Source organism: Moschus berezovskii, chromosome 11 (assembly GCF_049115385.1).
Source record: "Moschus berezovskii isolate FMDL1 chromosome 11, NW_MosBer_1.0, whole genome shotgun sequence".
NCBI lineage: Eukaryota > Metazoa > Chordata > Mammalia > Artiodactyla > Moschidae > Moschus > Moschus berezovskii.
Genome location: NC_142470.1, coordinates 62,551,209 through 62,575,608, shown reverse-complemented (window position 1 = coordinate 62,575,608; position 24,400 = coordinate 62,551,209). Strand labels below are relative to the sequence as shown.

Below are 24,400 nucleotides of genomic sequence, written 5' to 3'. Positions count from 1 at the left end.
GAAATGGCTACCCACTCCAGTATTCTTGCCTGGAGAATCCCATGGACAGAGGAGCCTGGTAGGCTGTAGTTTATGGGTTTGCAAATAGTTGGACATGACTGAGTGACTAAACAACAACAACAAAGTCCCCTGAGGAGTCCCTGAGATAAGAAATATAAAGTACATCCTTGGGACACAAAGAGAACCAATTCATCATCTAATGAGTGGCTGCATATCCTAAATCACCAATGAGCAGAATGTTATCATGGTTTTTAAAAAGCAGATCTTCTTGATATTAATGGAATAGATATAATGTCTATTGATTTCTTTGGTTTAAAGAAACAGCTTTGTACGATAGAACTTCTTTTCCAAGAAAAATATTTCTCACTTGTTTTTTGAGCTATGATATCATGTATTGCCCCAAGATTTATGTCTGGTGTTATATTTCCATTTAGTGTTTTCATGTGTTCTGATAACAAGATGGTTTATTTCAGTTTCAGTGCAGTCTTTTCTTAAAACTTTTTATTTTATATAGGAGTATTGCCAATTGATAGTTTCAGATGAACAGCAAAGGGACTCAGCCATACATATACATATATCCATTCTCCCTCAAAGCTCTCTCCCTCCAGGCTGCCACATAACATTTAGCAGAGATCCCTGGGCTATACAGTAGGTCCACTTTAAATAGAGCAATATGCGCAAGTCGATCCCAAATGCCCTAATTATCCCATTCCCCCATTCTTCCACTCTGGTAACCATGCGTAGGTTCTCTATGTCTGTGAGTCTATTGTGTTTTGTAAATAAGTTCATTTTTATCTTTCTCTCTGACTTTCTTCACACAGTACAATAATCTCCAGGTCCATCCATGTTGCTGCAAGGAAGCATCCTCTATATTCCTTTTAAGAGGGGCCCCCAAAGTCAAACCTAGGTGGTAATAACCTGAATTGCACCAGCACAATTTAATATGATGCCATTACACCTAAAACATTTACAATAGTTGCAAATCTACTTATTTTAAGCATAGTTTATATAATACTTTGACAAACAAAAATATACATTTAGAACTATTATATGTATCTATCTGCTCCGTAGCAAACTTACAATAAATTATACATTATACCAGAGTACATTTTCTTAAAGACTAAAAAGAAAAATCCACATTTATGTTTAAAATACAATGCTAGCTCATTATTTAAAAAAAAAGCTAACAGCCATTACATAAGATTCACTCATTTCAAGCTTACATTCATTTGATATTCACATCAAATTCATTACTTATAAGATTGGCAATGAAGTTGGCTTTTAACACTGTTTGGAAGCTTGTTCCTGACATTTCAGTTAAGCTATGAGCCTGCTATTTTGAAAGTTATGTATGAAAAGAAACATGAAAATGACACAAGAAACACATTACACTCTTTGTAAAAGTATGAAAATAAAATCTGTGTTTTATTCCTACACTTTGTCCACAGATATCACCTTCAAAGAGTGATACAGTGGTGTTTGAGATGTTGCTGTTTTATTTTCATCGAGAATGGATTTTTGAAAATTAGGTCCACCAAGGAAAAACAGAAGTTTGCAAAGCTGTGAATGCTTCCCATGATGTCAAGACAGAGCAAGTGATGAGAATAATGCATTGTCTACCACATCTCACAACTTGGTTTCTTCCTTGGAAATTGGGGAGTTTGTGTGTAAATGAGCCTAAATAAAGACATTATAATTGCTGTTTCATTCCTTTGGATACTCAACATTTTTTGTCCTTTTAAAAGAATCATCTTACTAATATTTAAGCATTTACAGGTGTATTTTACACTAATCTAGTTTTTATGTATATCTGGTTTGAGGGTAGGAAAGGAATAGTAAGTTAAATAAAAACAGAATATTATTTATTAGCTTAAAATATTTAAGCTTTCCGGTTTTTAACATTTGGGACAAGGTGAATGCTTTTCCCACTTTATCTTTCTACTATTACAAATAATGAATGGAATGGGAGAAAATTTCACTATTAGTATTTATTCTTTTTCACCAGATTTAAATATGGTCATTAGACAACTTTTACCCAATAAAATTGTAAAATATAATATCGGTAGAGACACTACTTCTCTATTTCATGCTACCGTAACACAGGTAATGTGTTTTTACGGAAGACTGCCTAAAGGGGTTGAAACAAAAGTTTATAGTGGTGAAGTAGGTGAAAATAATTATTTACACAGAGTGCTGAAAAGAGGCTCATGTTAAGCATCATACTTGCTAGGAGCTGCAGTTCATCAGGTAATTACCTTTACATGTCAGAAGTTCCCACATTTGTAGTTTTTAAAAAATGTTTGGCCTCTTCCTGGTTCTTCTCTCAACCCATGTAGAAGAACTTTGGGACTCTCACACTTACTGGTGCCCAAAATGTGCTTCTTTTCAAGCACTCCATAGAACAGTGGACATAGAGCAGATGCTGAGCAAATAGGTGAGTAACAATAATTCTCTTTTCATTTAGGTTATATTTGATGTTTTGTAAAAGTTCTGAATGCAATGTCTTATTCACCATCATGCTTGGACAAATCATTAAAAATATGGGTGGAAGTGAAAGTGTTAATCACTCAGTCATGTCCGATTCTTTGTGACCCCATGGACTGTAAATATGGGAATGACAATTAAAATATGGGAATGACAAGTAAAATTACTTATTTTCATATTTAAGAATTACCCCGTAAATTAAATCCATGTTTAATAACATGGAGAAGGAACACTGCTCCAGTGTTCTTGCTTGGGAAATCCCATGGATAGAGGAGCCTGGTGGGTTATAGTCCATGGGGACACAAAGAGTTGGAAGTGACTGAACGACCTTCACTTCACTTAATAACAAAGGAGATTATTATTTGTTGCCTTTAGACAATTACAATAAACAAGGAATTCTAGCTTCCTAAACACAACTTTTGGACTTAAAGTTGACACTGAATTCACTTCACTTTGTCTATAAATTGAAAAACAAAAAAGAATTTTTTTGGGGGAATAATTGTGTTAGTTTGAATGACTCAGACTGTTTTTTTTTATTAGATCAAACGTTCAAATAACTTTTCAGCTGATTAGTTCATTCTGCTTTTGTAGAAGTAGCTTCAGTTATTTCTATTGTGTGACTGGTGGAAAAACATTTAAAATTCTAATATGGATACAAACCATAATGTATAAATATACACATATAATTTTTAACTCCAGAAAAGGAGTAAAACAATATTCAGTGACCAAACTCATGAAAGTTATGTAGATACCAAATGTTAAAATTGATGGCTTCTTTCCTTTAGGATGTATTTTTACTTTCTCCTTCTGCATTTTAAAATTCACTGCATACCATTTGTAGTAGTGATTTGTCAAGTACCTAAGACTGGCTTCTGCAAAAATGTGCTGCAGAGTAGCTCTCCTGACACTCATTAACAAACCATCATTAACAAACATTCAAAATTGAGTGGTTTTGCTTTTCTAATTTTACCACTATCAGTAGTGTGGTTTGATAGGCTGTGTAGCTACTCACCTTATAAGTGGCTCAATTTAACTTCCAATACAAATAGACGGTCAAGAGATGACATTTTTCTCATGAAGCAAAATGTTTCAAACCTCAGATGAAGGTAAAATTCACTGTTGTTCCTGGCACTTTCTACTTAATGGCCTTCTTGATTTATCACTGCCAGATGGCCTAATGACCACACCTTTCTCACTGTATGTACTTTCCCCAGTGCATATGGTAGTCATATGGCAGTTTTAGATACATCCAAAGGAGCCAGAACACTCTACCATGATGCACTGTACCTTCCTATTACCTTGCATGTCAAGAAATGCTGCTACACAATATTTTTTTGTTTGCTTTTCCTGTGCTCAGAATAACACACATCACCAGTAAAAGAGAAAAAAAAAAAAGCATATTCAGTAAATGTTATAGTTAACAGGAAAAAAGAAATTACTCATCACACCAGAGAAATCAGCTGACAAATTCATTGTACCATCCAGTGGAGTGACAGGAATTATTCTTATGACTTCAGTGTGATAGTTAAATCAGACTCTTGGGGGATTTTCCAACAAGGTCAGGATCAAGGCTACTCAAACTCCTTGGCTTCCTCATATCTAAAATTCCTTTTTCCATAATTAAGGTGAACATTCTATTTGGCTTTCTGTTTTTTGAGTGGGATTTTAGTCATGTTCAGATACTTAACAAAACTACCGAGAGTCAAAATTAAATGAAGATGAGACATGTCCATGAAGGAGAGGGAGCTGCTGTTTCAAGGGTGCTTCCTTCTGACTTGTCTTGGATTTGTGCAATTTAACTACTCTATGGATTTTTGTCCTCCCCCCCCCTTTTTTTTTTAATATACTGTATATGCTGCAAACCACCCTTCCAGGACTAGTCTGCTCTAGTGCTCCATCTGAGAAAGCAGAGTTTTATGCAGATGTGGTTACTGTAAATTATCCTCAGTCCCAGAGCCCTCTGGACTTGAATCCATTTCCAGGAGGGCCTCCTGATGGGTGAAGGTCGAGCTGAGAGTTATGCTCTGCCGTGGCTTCACAGGTGCGAGTTCATCTAGTTTAATGTTTTCATTTCTAACCAGAATCGTCTTGTCCATGTTTTCTTCACTGTGCCTTGCGACAACAGCATCGAATACATCCAATTTTGGTGGTAAGGTTCCACTTTCAAACAGGTATTTGGCTAGATAAGAGATGCAAATGTTGGATAAAAATGAGGTCACCATGGCGAGAGTTTTAAATGGGAATCTCTGGTTATATATGCCACCTTTATCAATGTAGTAGCCAGGATAAAAGATCAAAGGTTGCAGGTTCAGGTAGGGCTCCCCTCCAGTGACTCGCAGGAAAAGGCCCGAGACGTAACCTGCCGCGGCCCCATACGTGTTGGTACCCTTGATGAAGAGCACGCAGAGTAACTGCGGGAAGATGATGATGTAGACCAGGTCAGAGCTGAGGTACCAGAGCCCATACACCGTCTTTGTCAGCAAGGCCATGGTCATCGCAGAAGCTCCAAACACGAACACCGTGATGCGCATGACCCAGACGATCTCCTTGTCGGAAGCCTGTAAGAAATCGCCATCAAGTCAGTTTCTCTCAGAAAAGTGCCGGCTTCTCCTGGAGGGGAATGAGATGCCTTCCTGTGCTTTAAAGCTGCCCTAAAGAACAACTCTGGTTCAAATGGCACAGCCTACAGGTAAAACCAGCAGTAAGGAACAGAGCAATCTAGGTGGCCTCCATGGTGGACCTGGGGAGGAGTTTCAGTGACCCGTATGGAGGAACCAGAGCGCACCTTCGCGCTGCTCGCTGAATGTCAGTAAGAGACGCAAGATGCTGCAATGTGGCAGTGAGGGGGCGTGGCCTATCTGGCTTCCTCTCTCCGTTGAGAATAATCGCCTTACAAAACAAGTGGGACCACTTAGATGCTATGTGGCAATACTTGTAAAACATCGTATAAATATTGTCTTCAAAGAATAGTTTATAAGCTTTTAAAAAATCATGAAACTAAAAAAGTATTATGGGCTTCCCTGATAGTTCAGTTCGTGAAGGATGTGCCTGCAATGCAGGAGACACCGGTTCCATTCCTGGGTCGGAAAGATCTGCTGGAGAAGGGATAGGTATCCACTCCAGTATCCTTGTGGCTCAGCTGGTAAAGAATCTGTCTGCAATCTGGGAGACCTGGGTTCCATCCCAGGGTTGAGAAAATCTTCTGGAGAAGGGAAAGGCTACCCACTCCAGTATTCTGGTCTGGAGAATTCCATGGACTGGATGGTCCATGGGGTCACAAAGAGTCGGACATGACTGAGGACTTTCAGTTTCACTTTCAAACAAGTAATATACATTGTGTATTTAAGTGAAGGCTGAGAAAGGAAATTTGAAAATTGAAAAATTAGGAATTTAATGCAGATTAGAATCTAAAGCAAAGCATTGCGAATAGCAACACAAAGGGGTACTCTGGAGGATTAATTCCTTATGTATCTCATTTCACTTATAAGCACAATCTTATTCATCTGCAAGTAAAAAAACATACATAATCAATAAATTATTGTTTGTGTATTTTGTGAAATTTATTTTTCTTGCCTTCATTTTAGAAAGATCATTGTGTTGATAATAACAAAGATTTTCACACACACACACACAAAAGAAGTGAGACCATTGTGTTAACTATGACCCACGACTGAGCTACTTCACTTTCACTTTTCACTTTCATGCATTGGAGAAGGAAATGGCAACCCACTCCAGTGTTCTTGCCTGGAGAATCCCAGGGACGGGGGAGCCTGGTGGGCTGCCGTCTATGGGGTCACACAGAGTCGGACACGACTGACGTGACTTAGCAGCAGCAGCAGCAGAAAACCTACAGAAAGCCAAGCCTGAGTGAGGGAAGAAGGTGTAGAGGGCTAAGGGCCCCTCAGTGAGTATGAGTGTGCTGCTCTATGCCCTCAGATTCAACGAGGAAAATCAAATTGAGAGGCTATTTCCTAACAAAGGAGGACTTGGGGTTCAAGTGAAGAGCAAAACAAGCATGACACTGATACCTATGAAATAATGACTCACTATGTTCTGCCTACTCCAGGGTTTCCTGAGCTTCTTACTGTATTTAAACTCGAAGTTTTTTTAAGATATTTTAGGTTTTGTTACTTCTTCATTAGAAAGAGAAGACATTTAAATTATTGCAATATGACTGTACCTCTTGGGAAATAGTTATACTGATGCGTGTCCCTCAGTATTAGAGTGAATAATAGCATGCATTAAAAACGTTCATGTGTATATTAGTCACTCAGTTGTGTTCAACTCTTTGCCACCCTATGGACTATAGTTACCAGGCTTCTTTGTCCATGGACTTCTCCAGGCAAGAATGCTGAAGGGGGTGGCCATTTCCTTCTCCAGAGGATCTGCTTGACCCAGGGATAGAGTCTGGTCTTCTGCATTTCAGGCAGATTCTTTACTGTCTGAGCCACCAGGGAAGCCTTCATATACAACATATATGAAGGACCTTCAGAGATGGCACTGGTGACCCACTCCAGTACTCGCCTGGAAACTCCCATGGACGAGGAGCCTGGTAGGCTGCAGTCCATGGGATCGCTAAGAGTCGAACACGACTGAGCGACTTCACTTTTTACTTTCATGCATTGGAGAAGGAAATGGCAACCCACTCCAGTGTTCTTGCCTGGAGAATCCCAGGGATGGAGGAGCCTGGTGGGCTGCCGTCTATGGAGTCTCACAGAGTCGGACACGACTGATGTGACTTAGCAGCAGCAGCAGCATGAAGGACCTTCATGTACAACGTAAATAAAGTGCATCATCATTTAACCTTGGGTGCTGAATCAAAGTAGGGTCAGATTTTCTCAGACTATTAATAATATAGAATAATACCTACACAGTAAGTGCAAGGATGAGAACAATAACAACAATGTAATGTTAAAGAAAATATAACTATTCTTACATTTTGTCTGAATGAAAGCTGGTAGATGTTGCGAGCAAACATCGAACTTGCTGACAAGATGGAAGAATCTGCTGAGGACATGACAGCAGCAGAAACGGCTCCAAGACCAAAGTAAGAAATGTACACGGGGCAGAGATACTTGAGGACAATCGGCAAGATCATGTCTGCCTCCTGTTTCTCCCTGGGAGCAAGAGGCCCGTATGCAGTCTGGTTCCAGGCTGTTGATAGAAACAACAAACACAGCCAAAGAGCCATCTATCCATCCATCTGGAGTCATTCTATTTACTAGGTAGCTTTCAAAATAAATTCAGAACATATGACCTAGTCTAATTGGTGGGAAATCTAATTAGTCCAGTGGGGTATGTTAGTTTAATTAGGTGGCAAGTCCATGTGACATTGTCTCCTATATTCTGGTGTCTAATGGGTTTTGGTTATACTTAGTCTTATCCACAGGACCTGCACAGAATATGTTGGTGTGAGATTTTTTAATACAAATTTCTCTTCTGCAGTGTTACAATGGTGTTATCTGGTGCAGACTCATTGAAAATAAGTGTTCTCAAGCTGAAGCCTAGAGGGTTCCTCCAACCACATGGAGATGTGAGAGAACACATAGTGTTTCATTGCTCAGTTATACACATAAGTGGATAAAGATAACAGTGGGCCTCTTCTCACCCATTCTCTTCCTGGATAAAGCCTTGTGGTGGGAGCTTCCTCGGCATGATTTTTCTCTCGAGTAAATTCCTTCCAAAATAAGTGAATTTCACTTATTAGAAATAAACATGAATGGGTCAAAGACAGACCCTTTTTATTGAATAAAAAGTGCAAGTATGGGGTTGAAATTTTCATACAGTGTTTTGACTCTGTGGTAAAAGGACTTGAAATATAAGCTTATCTTTGCATATAAATCTTTACTGTTTAGTTATACTAGTATGTAAGAAGAATACAGCAGAAGCTTTAACAGTTGTTTAGTCTAGCCCCTTTTTTATTTGTTGAACGTTAAGATGGACAGGGAGGCCTGGTGTGCTGCGATTCATGGGGTCGCAAAGAGTCGGACATGACTGAGCGACTGAACTGAACTGAATGTCATGATTATAGGACCATATGGGGTGGTTTTCCTTGGATCCTACTACTTTTCCTTCCCTCATTTTCTATTACAATTGTTCAAAGCCATGCTTTTATGTGGCCAGTTTTATAGCATTAACTGGAATATTATAGGACCAGAAATAATACCCAAGGGTAAGGAGTAATTAGTAAGTGCAATCAAATTAAGGACGAAACTTAAAAAATGTTCAGGATAGAGGCTAAATGGAAGGTAAACAGGTCATAAAGCTCTTTTTACCGATTTTGAGTAAGATATTCTCTAAGTGCCTTAGTGTTTTAGTTTACCTTTACTTACAAACTTAATGATTGATTTCTCCAAGAAAGGAAACCTTTAATTAACAAACTGTTGAAAATATAAACTGAAGCCTCAAGTTCAAAGTGATCCTTTGGTGGTTATGGTGATGGCAGCTCACCTCCTGAGTCAGTGGTTCTCTACTTTATTTCCCCATTAAAAAAAAATTGGAGTATAATTGCTTGACAATGTTGTGTCAGTTTATGCTGCACAACAGCATGAATCAACCCTATGTATACATATATCCCCACCCTCTCTTGAGACTCCCTCTCAAACCACATCCCCCCGCCCCTGCATCTCACTCCTCTAGGTCATCACAGAGCACAGAGCTGAGCTCCTTGTGCTACATAGAAGCTTCTCACTAACTGATTGGTTCTCAGCTTTGACTTACCAAGGGGACTTTTAAAAACACTGATCTCTGGCTCTATCTTAGGTCACTAAAGGAAAATCCATGCGGAGTAGGATAGAAACGAGTATTTTTTGAGTCCCTCCACCTCCCTGGATGATGACAGTGTGCACATTGGTTGAGAACCATAGCTGACAAGATCACAGTTACACAGTTGATAAATATCCCAACAGTGGGGCTGGGGGCTGCTCACAAATGTCTTATTGGTGAGGTTAGCAGTCAAACAATGTCTGAACTGTAAGATGATTTGTTGATGTCTTATATAACAAAGGCAGATACACGATGGGGGTAATGGGGAAAGTGGGGGAGGGAGGGCAGCTGGGTGCTCACTGGTAACTTGGGTGAAGACTGAGTGAGTCAATCAGTGAAGCTGCCAGAGGTTTACCTGTCGATGCGCCAATGGCTCCAATGAGCACGGCTGGCAGAGCCATCACCAGGCACCCGAAAGCTGCCAGGAAAGACAGCACCTGAGCGTAGGTGGCAGAGGATGAAGACAGGACCCTCTGGAAGTAGGCTTGCCACGGGATTCCACCCAGCATCTGCATGGGAGCCATGGGGACCCAGGATGAATGGAGGCAAATAGCATCTATTAGTTGTTTTTATTTTTTAAAAAATTTCCTGTTTTATTTTTATTTATTAAAAAATTAAAAAAATTTTTTTAAATTGGGGGATAATTGCTTTACCATGTCAGGTTGGTTTCTGCTCTACAAAAATGTGAATCAGCTATATGCATACATATATCCCCTCCCTCCTAAGCCTTCCTCTCCTTGACATCCCACCCCTCTAGGTCATCACAGAGCACGAGTCTGGGCTCCCTATGCTGTACAGCGGATCCCCACTAGCTGTCTATTTTACACATGGGAGTGTATATATGCTAACTGGGTAATTTTAAAATGAGATTTTTTTTTAAAATAATCACATTCAGAATAGTGACAAGCAAGACTCTGAAGTATAGAAAATGGTTCTACATGCCACTCATCTTCACTGCTGTCATTGTCACAGTTTCAACTGTGCAGATTTCTTCAAGTTCTTTTCTTTCATAATTATATAGCACAAGACTTTCTTTTCCTTAACTTACCCACTTTAAGCTGTGTTAAAACTACCCAGAAACCTTCAATTTGTTCTTATCTAGAAGTTCTAACCACCACAAAATTGTCTCAAAAACATTAATATTCTGAAACCACGACGTTTAATTTGAGTCAAAACAACCCAATGAATATTTCTGGATCCCAGTCATGTGGCAGCAATGGAATGGTTTTGGAGCCCAAAGATGAGTGAAAAGTGGTTTCAACTCTTGAGATCACTGTCTGCTGGGAGAACTAGTGCACTGAGGTATTTTCTAATACAGAGAAGATACTAGAATTTTTCTTTATACTCATTTCTACCTTGTATCTAACTGTGAGATTGTTGTTTTATTAATTGATTTACACAATGCATAGTAGTCTATGCCTACATTGGGGTTGTGCTTAACATTCTTATTGAGACTATATTATAAAAAAAATTGGAGACACTGAACTGGAATGTAATTTGTTGATGCTCTAAAGAAGTACTATGGGAACAATGATGAGAAAGAGCTAATCATCTGGGGGGTGACAGAGGGAGGTGGAAAGGTGGGAGGAAGACTTCCCTACCCAGGGAAGCCCATGGAAATGATATTCAAGTCAATCCTCGGACAGCAAGGGGTGTCAGTGGGTGGAGATGGAAATAATCCAACATGAAAAAGAAAGAAACCAAGAGGCAGCCATAAGACCACCGTGTATTTGGTACAAGCAGAGATCAGGGTGTGTGGGGGTGGCTAGAGAGGAGACTGGACAAGTCTCTAACTGACATTGAGTCAGTGTTCAGTAAATACTTATCACGTGATGAGGGAACTTCCCAGATCACAATGTACTGAAATTGCTTCTTTGACTGTATCTCTCATTGGCTCCAAATCCTGGGATATCTGCTTGTTTATCAGTATCTCACATATTGGCTCCAGAACAATTTCCTTCTTATAAAAGCCATACAAGCTCAAAAAGTTGGCTTAAAACTCAACATTCAGAAAACTAAGATCATGGCATCTGGTCCCAGCACTTCATGGCAAATAGATGGGGAAACAGTGGAAACATTGGCTGACTTTATTTTTTTGGGCTCCAAAATCACTGCAGATGGTGACTGCAGCCATGAAATTAAAAGATGCTTACTCCTTGGAAGGAAAGTTATGACCAACCTAGACAGCATATTAAAAAACAGAGACATTACTTTGTCAACAAAGGTCCGTCTAGTCAAGGCTATGGTTTTTGTAGTAGTCATGTATGGATGTGAGAGTTGGGCTATAAAGAAAGCTGAGTGCTGAAGAATTGATGCTTTTGAACTGTGGTGTTGGAGAAGACTCTTGAGAGTCGCCTGGACTGCAAGGAGATCCAACCAGTCCATCCTAAAGGAGATCAGTCCTGGGTGTTCATTGGAAGGACTGATGTTGAAGCTGAAACTCCAATATTTTGGCCACCTGATGTGAGGAGCTGACTCATTTGAAAAGACTCTGATGTTGGGAAAGATTGAAGGCGGGAGGAGAAGGGAACGACAGGATGAGATGGTTAGATAGCATCACCAACTCAATGGACATGAGTTTGGGTAAACTCTGGGAGTTGGTGATGGACAGGGAGGCCTGGCATGCTGCAGTCCATGGGGTCACAAAGAGTCGGATACGACTGAGTGACTGAACTGAACAAGCTCAAAAGCAAAAATAAACAAAATAAAATAAAACAAGGAGAAATTCTAAAATTCATAATCTCATGCCTCAACTCTATATGCTTCCAAAACTTTTCCCTTTGTTTTGCAACCTGTAAATCAATCTATCATTAACATCTTCCATGTTGATAAATATTTCATCAGTAGTTTCAATGACTGTATGAACTGATATACATAATTTACATACCTATGTCTCTGGACATGTAGGTCATCAAGGTTTGTAAGTCATATACAATCTGGCCTTCACTGATGAACAGAAATTCTGATGGGAAGGTGGAGCAAGGAGTGGGAGCCCGCTCACCAGGGTGTCCAGGGGTAGTGATGAGCACTGAGATGAGCATGGACATGTCTGTCACTTACCAACAACAAAAAGCTGTCAAGCCATGTGTAGATTTCAAATGGCTCGATGGTCCCCAGCCAGGGCTTCTGGTACTTGGTGTGGAGGGCAGTGAAGCCAATGTCAGCAACTGCAGAATTGGACAGAGCGAACGGCACGCTGATCCACTGCAACCAGAGTTCATGAAAGCATTAGTGTGACTATCTGGGATATGCAAGATTTCACGTATTAGTTCTTTTTTTTTTCTCATAGATGGCACAGCTTGGTCATTCCTCTTGTTCAGGGGAGGACCTGGAAGCATGTTCTCTGTGGACGCCATGGAACACTGATTTAGAAAAGTTAGAGTAACACATTGTCAGCTTTTGAGCTAATTATGCCATATCACATTGACTGCAAAACCTTCGGGAAGAAAACACTGAATTCAAGAACTTTACGTATGTTTATACAAAACATATGAATATATGTTAACATATATATATATATATATAACAGTATTTTCTTAGAATTAGAAGATATCCATTCCTTAAAGTGACTGGGAAGATTTGATTGAAAATAATTTCTATACCCTAGGAGCAGTTTCATGGCATAATCAAAACTAATGTATGGAAAGGTTAAGAGACAAACACAGATCAGGGTCAAGGTTTAAATGTTAACTCTGACAGAAGTCCTTGAAGGAAGATCACACATGTTTTCATCAAATGTAGGCATGAAGGAAAGGAGCCCCCAGACCGTCCTAAGAGCTAACTGAGGGCACTTTTCTGTCAAAATCTCACAATGTGAATTGAGTTTTTCATCTAAGTAATCCATAGAGAAATGCAAAATTTCCAATACTGTATGACTTACTGTGTGTTAGTCATGATGGGGAAATAGGACTTCTATTAGCTTTTGCTGAGTTAGTATGAAATACCACGTCATCTCTTAGAAAAGGAGAAAGGAAGGAAGAAGGGAGGGAGGATGGAAGGAAGGATGGAGGAAGGCGGGAGGGAGGATGAAAGGAAGAAGGACGTCTGTGAATGGCCCTACTCACCAGTCCCACGAAAATGCAAAAGAGCTGAACGACATCCGTGTAGGCCACAGAGTAAAGCCCGCCCACCAGGGTGTACAGGGTGGCGATGAGCGCAGAGACGATGACGGACATGTGCACACTGGCCCTGATGATCACGCTGATGGTGGCTCCTGCAGAGGTGGGATGGGAACAGCCCGGGTGAAGTTCCACAGTCCAGCTCTCCCTCCTCAGTAACCTGAGTGCGCCTGTGCACATCTGTGTTTATATACACATATACACATACATTCTAAAATGTCCTTTCTTTCTGAAAGTAGTGCTTTGCTCACTTATTTATGAGGAAACCTGAAACTCATGACTTGATTACAGAATTCCATGACATAAACTGAACTGAACACTACTATAAGGTCTTACAATCATTCCACTGACTGCCTGGAACTCTGACTTTATTGAACACATGCCGTGTATTTGCTCACATCCATGAGAAAAGCAAGCCTTTATGATGAGTATAACCACTCAGCTTCTCATTTTACAATTAGCATTGATTTGCTCTTTTGCATTAACTCCGACCTCTGTCAGCTTTTGTTAGATGACTCATGGTCTAAGGTACCAGGGTTTGAAATAAATTCATAGGACAAAATAATAAAATTGGTAATAAAATTGTACTTTCCAACTTTTTCAACTTTATAAAAAATAACTTTTATTTTATTCATTTCCTGCAGCATTTCAATTTTGTTCCTAGGATACAAATGTACTGAAGAGTCATAGATTTAGCATCATGGGTTTTTATATTCCCTTAAAATTTTTTTTATTGGAGTATAGCTTACAATTTTGTGTTAGTTTTTGCTCTGCAGCAAAATGAATCAGCTGTGTGTATACAAATATCCCCTCTTTTTGGATTTCCTTCCCATTTAGGTCACCACAGAGCACAGAGGAGAGTTCCCTGTGCTCTGTAGCAGATTCTTAATGGCTACCCAGGCCGGACACTATAAACTCCTAGAAGAAAATATAAGCAGAACACTCTGTCATATATTGCAGCAAGATCCTTTTGACTCACCTCGTAAAGTAGTGAAAATAAGAACAAAAATAAATAAATGGGATCTATTGAACTTAAAGGACTCCCCTAGTGGCTCAGATGGTAAAGCGTCTGCCTACAATTCAGGAGACCTGAGTTCGATCCCTGGGTTGGGAAGATCCTCTGGAGAAGGAAATGGTAACCCACTCCAGTACCCTTGCCTGGAATATCCCATGGACGGAGGAGTGTGGTAGACTACAGTCCATGGGGTCTTAAAGAGTCGGACACGACTGAGCGACTTTCACTTCACTTCACTATTGAACTTAAAAGTCTTTGCACAACAAAGGAAACCAAAACAACAAGACAACACCAGAATGGGAGAAAATATTCGAAAACAAAGCAACTGACAATGGATTAATATCCAAAATATACAAACAGGTCATGCAACTCACTATCAACAAGCATCATGTTTTATAGTGATTTTCATCACTATAAATTCATCAAAATTGTAAACCTGCTTTAGAAGTCAATCTATGCTTTTCTAATTTTATGACTTTATTTATTGTGTTTGCTGATGTCTGCATTACTAATAGAATATTAATATCATGGTATGGATAGCTGGACCACTGTGGAGTTTTGTGCTGCCAGTTCAGCATTAACTTGTTCTATACACCCTTTCCTGTTGTTCTCAAGAGTGGTATAGTTTATATCTTGTATTATTAAATGTAGCAATGATATTCCTCTCACACTAATGTACACGCAACACATTTGTGATTTCTTTGAGTCATTAACTGCAATCTTACATTCTATCCTCACTTCTCAATTATATGCTAATAGCATATGCAGCCCATCTGAGACAAAAATCCATTATATAAAGAGCAGAATGAGATATTTTGATCTGAGATAACAATGCAAAATATTTTTCAAAAGAATTTTCTTCTTAGTGCTTTGGTTTAGTGAAAGTGTAAGTCACTCAGTCATGTCCGATTCTTTGCGACCCCATGGACTATACAGTCCATGGAATTCTCTAGGGCAGAATACTGTAGTGGGTAACCTTTCCCTTCCCCATGGGATCATCCCAACCCAGGAATCGAATTCAGGTCTCCTGCATTGCAGGCGGATTCTTTACCAGCTGAGCCACAGGAGAAGTGCATGGTTTGGTATCAAAACTAAATTACTTTCTTTAGTAAAAACAAATTGAGGAAAGGAAAATCTTAGTAAAGAACTGGGAGCAGAAGACAAAGGAAAGAGGTTGGTTATTTACAAGTGACTTTGGACAACTGACTTATTGTTTGGATATTTAACAACTTATTTTTTTTTTTCTTCTGAGACTATTCACTTCATGTTGAAACTTTAGTTGCAATTCTTTGCCGTTTACCTTTGGTCTAGCTCTCTACTTAACTGTTTAATTTTCCACCCTCTGGTGCAATTTCTATTAATCCTACACCTAACTCCAAAGGTAGGGAGGCTGCACGTTACAGAAGAAAGATCACTGGATGAGGAGTCTAAAGATGTAGGGTTTAGTGTGTGGTGCCTCAGACGGTAAAAGCGTCTGCCTGCAATGAGGGAGACCCAGGTTCGATCCCTGGGTCAGGAAGATCCCCTGGAGAAGGATATGGCAACCCATTCCAGTATTCTTGCCTGGTAAATTCCATGGATGGAGGAGCCTGGTGGGCTACAGTCCATGGGGTTGCAAAGAGTTGGACACGACTGAGTATTCTTCACTTTCAAGTCACTTCAGTCATGTCCAACTCTTTGAGACCCCATAGACTGCAGCCCACCAGGCTCCTCTGTCCATGGGATTTGGCAGGCAAGAACACTGGAGTGGGTTGCCATTCTAGTAAAAGCTATCATTTGGCAGTAATACAGTGGCTTTAAAGAAGCCACCAACTTTCATTTCACTATTAAGCTTGGAATAAATTTTTTTCTCTAAAATATTTTCTAAATCCCTTCCATCATTTGTACTGAGTAAAACCAAACCTAGACTTCCAGAGCTGCTGTGAAATAGTAATTTACTCATGCAGCCAGAAATATAAATATATTGCAAATAAAGTTATAAAAATTATATGAATGTGATCTGTTATGTAAATACACATTTCTTTAAGAAGCTGTAAGGATGTTGTCTATATATATAGAGAAGACAGTTTGAGATACTCCTAAGTTTTACAGGTGAGCTATGCACATTCAGAGTAAGGTGGTAAAATATCTTGTCCAGAGCTATTTCTAATAACCACTAATTTTGAAGTATATCCAACTGTTACTTTTGAAGAAAACAGAGCTGTTAAAATGAAATACACTTCTTTTTTTACTAGAGCATATATTTCAAGAATAGCAGTCATGTTTTCATAAATGTTCTTTGATACATGTGTATGTAAAGGGAAGGACATTAACATATTTTACATGTATATTGACATACACACAGATGTAGATACATATTTACTAAAATAACTAATTGCAGCAAAGTTCAGAATTTAGCTATCATGAATTATATTTCCAAAGTACTTTAGAAATAATAGCTTTTCATTCTATTCTCCCTTTAGGGCTCTGTTACGTGAATTGATCCTTATTCAACAAGAGTGAACATTTTGTATTCTGTTAGATATTCAGCCCACTCCTTTTTTGATATCTCAGCAGGCAGCTTGTTCTTAAAACCAAAATTTTCTGGCTTTGAAACCAATGACAAATAAACTACCATTGCTACTGAGAGCAAGGTGGGAAGGGAGCTGTGTGTTTATGTAAAATTTCATTAGGATATGGCAGGGGTGGTTGTGGAGCATGAACACTCAGTGGCAGGAAAGTGCAATATTTTCACTGAATTATTACAGTGAAAATTATTTACCTATTAAATTCACTTCTTTTCTACATTAAGTCATTCCTTCACTTGACAGTTGCAGACCAACAAGATAAGATACAATTATACAGGAGTCTAGAGAGAAAGGAGTGAAGAGTGGTGTAAAATATTATCTGATGTTACAGAGACCAAATCTGATGACAGCCCTGAAACCAGAAGAGTAGCCTGTAGTCTAATGCATAACACAGAAGGAGATTCATGTCATCTGACTTTTCTTTGGGCCACTTAAAGCTTGACTATAGAGTAAACCCATTGCTTCCATTTGTAAGAGGAGATGGAGATGACAGTGTCTTGGATATCACACAAAGACACAGCTCATAGAGGAAGGACAAGGAAGGCCCAACTCTGTGAGTCTTCAGGAAGGAACTCAACATTCAGTAGGATGGCTTACTTATTCTGGATGAAAAGGGAGGCTACTGAGCCTGAAGCTCGCCCACAATCCCACTGAACTCTCTCACTTCCTAGGTTTTATGAGTGGGCTGAGTACTCAAGGACAGGTTGTCCTTAGCATGGATGGATCTTGGAAGTAAGTTAGACCCCAAAGAGTCTAAGTGCATTTTTCAAATCCTTGAATAAGTCTACACTCCAACACTCTGGATGAAACGGGATTCACTGAGAAAGGAAAGACTGTTGTTTTCCTTTTTCTCCTTTGAAGAAAGTGTAGCTAAGGGTGATTCATTCATTCATTCATATGTGATGGGACAATAGCGTTAATAAGATGCAGGCCCTGCCTTCGAGAAATTCATAATTCCTTTTGTGACCATTTGGAAACTGAGAAATAGATAAATAGCCATGTAAATACAAAGTAATAAATCCAATGAAAACAAAATTTCTGGTTCCTACAGAATCCCAGAGGAAAGGCATCTGGCAAGTTCAGGATGACTGCCTGGAGGAGGTGACATCTGTACAAGATGTGAAGGCTCTTCCTGGTTGGTTTGAAAGGAAAGTGGGGGCTGTGCATCCTAAGGAGGGGTCACTGAGCTTGCAAAGTTCTGGAGGAAGGGAGAAGGAAGAGTCCAAAAGAAGCTTTTCCAGCCCAGTTTAAAGATCTGGTTTTAAGCAGTAAAGGGGTGTGATCAGATTCAATCTAATCTACTGTGTGAAGATCATGGGAGAAGGGTGGCCTTGTAAACAGCAGGGTGGTGGTGGTAATCTAGGTAAGTGAGGCTGGGGCCTGTGGCTGAAGGCAGTAAAGCTGTGTAACTAATGCTTGTTCAACCAGAGTGCGTGTGCATGCTAAGTCACTTCAATTGTGTTTAACTCTTTGCAACCCTATGGACTATAGCCCGCCAGACTCCTCTGTGCATGGGATTTTCCAGGCAAGAATACTAGAGTGGGTTGCCATTTCCTCCTCCAAGGCATCTTCCTGACCCAGGGATCAAACCCATGTCTCCTGCATTGGCAGGTCGGTTCTCTACCACTAGCACCACCTGGGAAGCTCCCTGCATGCAGAAGGGTGTTTTGTTGGTTCTCACCTAAGGCTGAGAAGATGGCTGCTGCCCAGAACATCTCTCCCATCAGCGCAGGGATGAACAGCAACCCACCCATGCGCTTCCCGTAGATCTGCTGGAAGGGGTCTAGCATGGTCACGTAGCCCTTGGAACGCATGGGTTTTGCAAAGAACAGACCACCTAAAGGAAATTCAAACAAGCGTTAAAGAGAAAATTGAAAATGTGCAATATAAAAGTCTTCGCTAACCTTTTACTGTGTATAATTTCTCAAGGAAAATGAATTTTTTAGAATACTTCTATGTGTTGAGGAATCAGTCTGCAAAATCCCGTGAATACAGGACCAAGAAATATTTAGCAATAAAGTGGAAATTCCTTAACACAACGACCGTTGTAGGCATCCAAGGCTGTACATAGCATGGCCAAATCATGTGGACTGAAAAGCGTGGACCAGCTCAGCACTCCCTTAAATATCTATGCACCTGTATTACCCAGCAGGGCATTCAGATATTTGATTAAGCATAAGATCCAACAAAAGTATTCTAAGAGCAATATATATAAACTGTGTTAAATAATATTCTTGACCTTTTATTAGTTTGATTTACAACAAGATATTCAGGTACAATTCAAATTGATTCATTTTTAATGATATGTCCACACTATTTTGGAAATAAAAAAACATTACACCAAGAAATTCACTGTACTGATTACAAAATGATCAAGGGAATTTTTTCTACATGTTCCATAATCAAGAGATCCAGTCAGATACACATTCTTGTTACCACTTTCTGATAACAGTGACTTTGGTGGGATTTCCAGTAGCATTTCCCACAATAGTTATGCTGTTTGACTTACTCTTTCGGTTTCTATTCATACTCCTAATCGTTATGCTTTACTGACTGAGTCACTCAGGTATAAAATTTTCTTACCTAAAATCAGACTAAGAGAGTATCCAATGGGTGCCTGAGCCCACGCCAAGCCGTAATCTGGAACATACACGGCCTCGGCTGTCCCGTTGATGTAGCCTCCTCCAACCCAGGTGGCTGAAACAGGATGAGAAGCGAAGGGGAGATGTGTCATGCCTGTTGTCCCTGAGACCCGCTCGGCCCCACAGGGTGCCCCTGAGCCCCGAGAGGCCTGTGGGACTGCCATCGGAGACATGGCCGGTCTGGGTGGAAGGGATTGAAGAGTGAAAACTGCACTTTGGATTTCTAAGACTCATCATGAAAAAACAAGTGTTAAGACTTCTCAATCTTTTTTGTACTGGTTACACAACAAAATTAAAACATTCTCAGCATACTGAGTTAAGTAATTCTATTATTTACATTAATTCACCTTTTTTTGTACTTTTTAAAAAGCAATATGTAGAAAATTGAAGATTACATTTGTGGTTTACATCATATTTCCACTGAACTGTGTTGCCCTGGATATTTTCTAAATCTACTGAGTCATGAACATTTTGAAATGATATTATAATATCACGAAGTCTGAGATTGTATGTGATATATTTCACGACTGCTTCTATTCTTAATAATGCTACAACTCTCCCCCTAGCTTCCATAACATGGAGTCAAGTGTCTTGATTTCAAGGGACTTTTATTTTAATTGTATTGATCTTTCCTCATTATTCATGACTATTGTCTTCAAGGAGTGAAGTGTGTGTGTGTGTGCACGTATGCATGTGTGGTTGTGGGTGTGGGTGCTTTCCATTAATAGAGTCACTTCATAAACATGCTGGGTACATAGGGTTTTGGCAAATCTATTCTAAATGATAATGTAGTTGTACTTACTACCTTACACTGTTAAGGAAGTGGAGAGAGGAGGGTGCCAGGTGATGTAATTGAGCTTAAATTGCTTTTTCCTTCTCTGTCTCCCCAAGGACCTGACCTACACTTAGGGCTCGGGTCAGTCTTCAGGAGAATTAAAATGTTGACTGCATGCCCATTTGCAAGTCTTTGTTCTAATCTGGGTCTTTAAGGCAGACATTTGATATTTCATAAAGAATAATAAGAACTATGTCTTCTTCAGATATTATTTAATAACATTTTTGTAGCATAATAGCTGAAGAAGGGAGGCCATAGAATCAAAGAAAACATATTTTGATTAAACAACTTTGGGTCCAAAATGATCTACAAACTCTATCATTTTCTCTGAGAAGAACTGTAGTAGTTGATTTTTGCTGAAATACTAAAGTTAATGGAACACTCTGATCTTGGCAGTTTATACACTTTGAAGAGTACTGTCAAACTATTTACAATAATCCCTAGGTATAATTGCTGTAAAATTATGAGGAATAGAGGCTGGCATGAAGCTTACCAAATATGAGACTGAATTCTGGGCTGCAATGGGGAATAAAATTTGACTCTGAAAAATTCTCTGAAATTTCACAGTTAGAGTGTTCGTAAAACAAATAATTTGTTTATGAAACTGCCAAAAACAAGCGTTTCTTGCCAAAATTTATCTGTCATTTAATCCAAACCCAAAGCAAAGGAGAGAGAGAGCCTTCAGTGGTTGATTCAATTTTTAAAAGGTCAACATAAAAAGACCTTCCTGCAAAGGAACTTTACATACACAAATAGAGAGTTTATACACAAAATCCTCAAGTAGACAAATGATATTTATGAGCCACCCCATCTTCACAGCAGCTTTTCCATGGTGTTGATCAATAACAAATGCTATGATGTGCTTTTCTTATCCTAAACCTGGTGAAATTTTAAAGACTTTCCTCCCCACCCCACCACAGCTGGCAAGTAACTGGGACATAGAACAGTGACTTCTCACAGCACAGCCCCTGAGACCTCACCTTCCTGTCAGGCATCTGTGACCCCTAACACCACACAAGAAATGTTTTGCCACGTTAGGTAAATGCCTGATGGTCTTATTAGTGATCTTATTAGGTCTTATTAGCACAACATTTATTAGTGATCATTTTTCATTGTGTAGGTCTCCTCGCCATTTCCAGAAAGAAAACTGGTGCTTGAGTTAAGATATAATAATTACAAACTATAGTATTAAAATATTATAATATATAGACAGGCAGACTTGAGTACTTTGTAATTAAAGTCCCTTCATTGTTATCAATATGGTCATTTGCATGTTTGTATATTTTCACGTCAGAATCTTGAGAACAAGGATTCTTTTAAATCATATGCATCTTTATTTTAAATTTTTATTCCTTATCAAATAACACAATCAATGAATCTGACAAGTTTAGATAATATGGTTCAGATTTTAATTGAACTATGATATTGATCAAGGCTCTGTTTGGTTCTGAGAAAAAAGTCTTTAAAAGCTAAGTTCAAGCAGGACACGTTATAAGAAATATCATATTTCAATTTTTTTCAATATAGTTTAATAGCCTATTAGATTAAAATCACTCTAAATGATAAAAGAACAAATTCTGAGATATTATCTTTATGAACATAATTAATGTATTATTTAATTGGAGTAGTAAGAAGTTACCATAATTTACAATTAATAAAATACTTTAGTATGCAACAGTTCATTTTTTCTTTTCAACCATTTGAGTGAAATCAACAATTGTCATTTTATTTTGCTTTTCTTATTTTCTTTGTCAAAAGAGAACTCTGAGGGAGATATAATTACAATGCTTTAATTCACTTCGGCTACCACTATCCCATGTGGGTCTTCAGAGGAAAGAAGAGATGTTTGTGCTCTAATGAAAACTGAAGATGAAGATACAAAGGTGCCTGTATTGTTCATCAATAGCTGGATAACAAGAAAAAACCAAAGAAAACCTGCACCAATGTTTCAGTAAACATCTGCAGGCGGTGGGTAAGTGGGTGATTCTTATTCTTCATGTTTTTGTGTTTTTTCTGGTTTTGTTTATTATGTATCATAGAAAATATTTTGTAAAATACATTTTATTTCTGTATGTGTGTTTATGTAGAAAAAATGAGAAACAGAGGGTAAAAGAGAGCTCTTTTCATCCTGGGTACCTTTATGGAGAAGTGGGGAGAAGCTGGGTGTGGTTCACTGTGTGGCTGCCAGACCTGGCTCTGGTCCTTACTAACCACAAGAGTCTGGGTCCTGACGTAGCCCAGAGCCCTTCCGAGTGCTGTCATGAAGATTGAACAAAACCATGGATGGTTGGCAAAGAGTTAAACAAACAAAATGTGAATATCTGAGAGGCAGAATCGATCATCAATAAATTATTCTGACACTGTAGGTTTCAAATGGCCAAACAGGGATGCAGTCTGCCCAGATTGGTTTGGAAAACTTTTTGAAATACAGGGTTAATCATTTTTAACTAGCACTTCAGGACTGAAATTTGGTACCATTCTGATATCCCAGTGGGATATTTCTCCACTGGGCACTCATAATAATCCTGTTGGCATGGATTATGTTGATAATATTTAAAAACCTAATACAACTCTAAACTGAAATGTGTGATGTTAGTGAATATATATCAAGTGATAGTATGGATATAATTTTAAATTGTTGTTTTTCAGTATTATTTGAAGATATTAAAAACCGAGAAGAATAGAAAAGAAAAACAAGCCACCACTTAATCAGAACCACCTTTGGGCAAAGGAGGAGAGACTCTAGGGGCTTCTGGCATGGAGGGGTTTGAATGGGTGATAGCTGCAGCTGGTGGCTGAAGGACTCTTACTAAGACACACCCTGGTTTTTCCCTTTCGTATCAGTAGTCCTGAAACCTTCTCCTCAGACCCGTGGATTCATAACACATGATTGTCTTCCTGTGAATAAAATTACTTCACTACATGGGAGAATAAGGTTTCAAGACAGGACGTCAATCAATTTGGAATTGGGCTGCCCCCAAATCGACTTATTTAGTTTTAAAACCATCACTGTTCATCAACTAGTTAGCATTCGTTAAGACAGCTCAGTCACAACTTGATCCTATAGTAAGGAGTAAAAGGAGATGCTGCCTGCATCACATCATTGAACAGAAACCCAACTTGTGAGACTCGGGCACTTCTGCACATTCCTCCACCTCTTTGTTTTCACTGCTTCCACCCACCAGCAGCCCAAACCCCAGATTTCTCTCACTGATACTCTGTCCAGTAACTGATAATAATATCATTTGGTCCAGTGCTACTGGGTTGAAAATATTTGAACAGTATATAAATAGTGAACACAGAGACTCCTTCAAGGACAAAGAACAAGGTTTGCTTTGTTCCCCTGAAGAGCTATGGCAGGGATGGCACAAAGGTGGGTGCGAGGGGACCCACCTGTCATGGTGAATCCGCCTACCAGCAGCCCGATGTCACGGCCGCCCACGATGATGGCCTCGCTACGCTCCTCCGCACTGCCACTGTTCTTGGTCCTCCAGGCGGCCCAGATGCCGACCAGCAAGATGAGAAGGTAGAACACCACGATGGCTACCAGCCCTTCCACCTGGAAATCCATTGTCACTGAGGGCTCCGGGCTCTGGGGCGGCAGCTACTTCATTAAGACTTCTGGGAAAACACAGATGCCTTACAAGCCAGCCAAGCAAATACAGGCAGCCCGGGTAGACCAGCTGGCTCCTGAGCGGTGGCCACTTAAAGAAGAAGTACATTGAAATCCCAAGTTCACCTGTGGCTGCCAACAAGCCTCCATTCCATCACTCTATTTCTGTTCAACCACTGAACCTTGTCTTAGGTTTGCAAGAAACAGAGAAAATGGGGGTTTTGCTGCTAAAGGAATGTGCTCATTTTGTATTAAATTCTTGCAATGTAAAAGTAACTTTGTCGTGTTTTAACCGGGTAACTTGGGCGAGAAGTCATTCACAATCAACAAGTCTGTATTTACTTTGGAAACATGTACTATT

General features: G+C 39.4%; 1 protein-coding gene across 1 annotated transcript; it reads right to left on the bottom strand.

Annotated features, from left to right (window-relative positions):
* Nucleotides 1-4,412: 4,412 nt before the first annotated feature.
* SLC5A7 (solute carrier family 5 member 7) lies at nt 4,413-24,012 on the bottom strand. The gene is made up of 8 exons (XM_055400602.2): nt 23,820-24,012; nt 19,533-19,646; nt 18,631-18,786; nt 13,314-13,462; nt 12,310-12,453; nt 9,605-9,758; nt 7,421-7,638; nt 4,413-5,042 (listed from the first exon to the last, which is right to left on the bottom strand). Exons 1-8 carry the CDS (start codon nt 23,995-23,997, stop codon nt 4,413-4,415), a joined length of 1,743 nt encoding a protein of 580 aa, XP_055256577.1. The 5' UTR covers nt 23,998-24,012.
* Between the last annotated feature and the right edge of the window lie 388 nt (nt 24,013-24,400).

What these genes read in the sequence shown, in the direction of transcription:
- SLC5A7 (XM_055400602.2), bottom strand. Translation starts at nt 23,997, where the DNA reads ATGGATTTCCAGGTGGAAGGGCTGGTAGCCATCGTGGTGTTCTACCTT. An exon ending in AGGCGGATTCACCATGACAG is followed by an intron (nt 19,647 to 23,819) that starts GTGGGTCCCCTC and finishes ATCCTGTTTCAG; the next exon opens with CCACCTGGGTTGGAGGAGGC. An exon ending in AGCCATTGGCGCATCGACAG is followed by an intron (nt 7,639 to 9,604) that starts GTAAACCTCTGG and finishes TTCTATCAACAG; the next exon opens with CCTGGAACCAGACTGCATAC.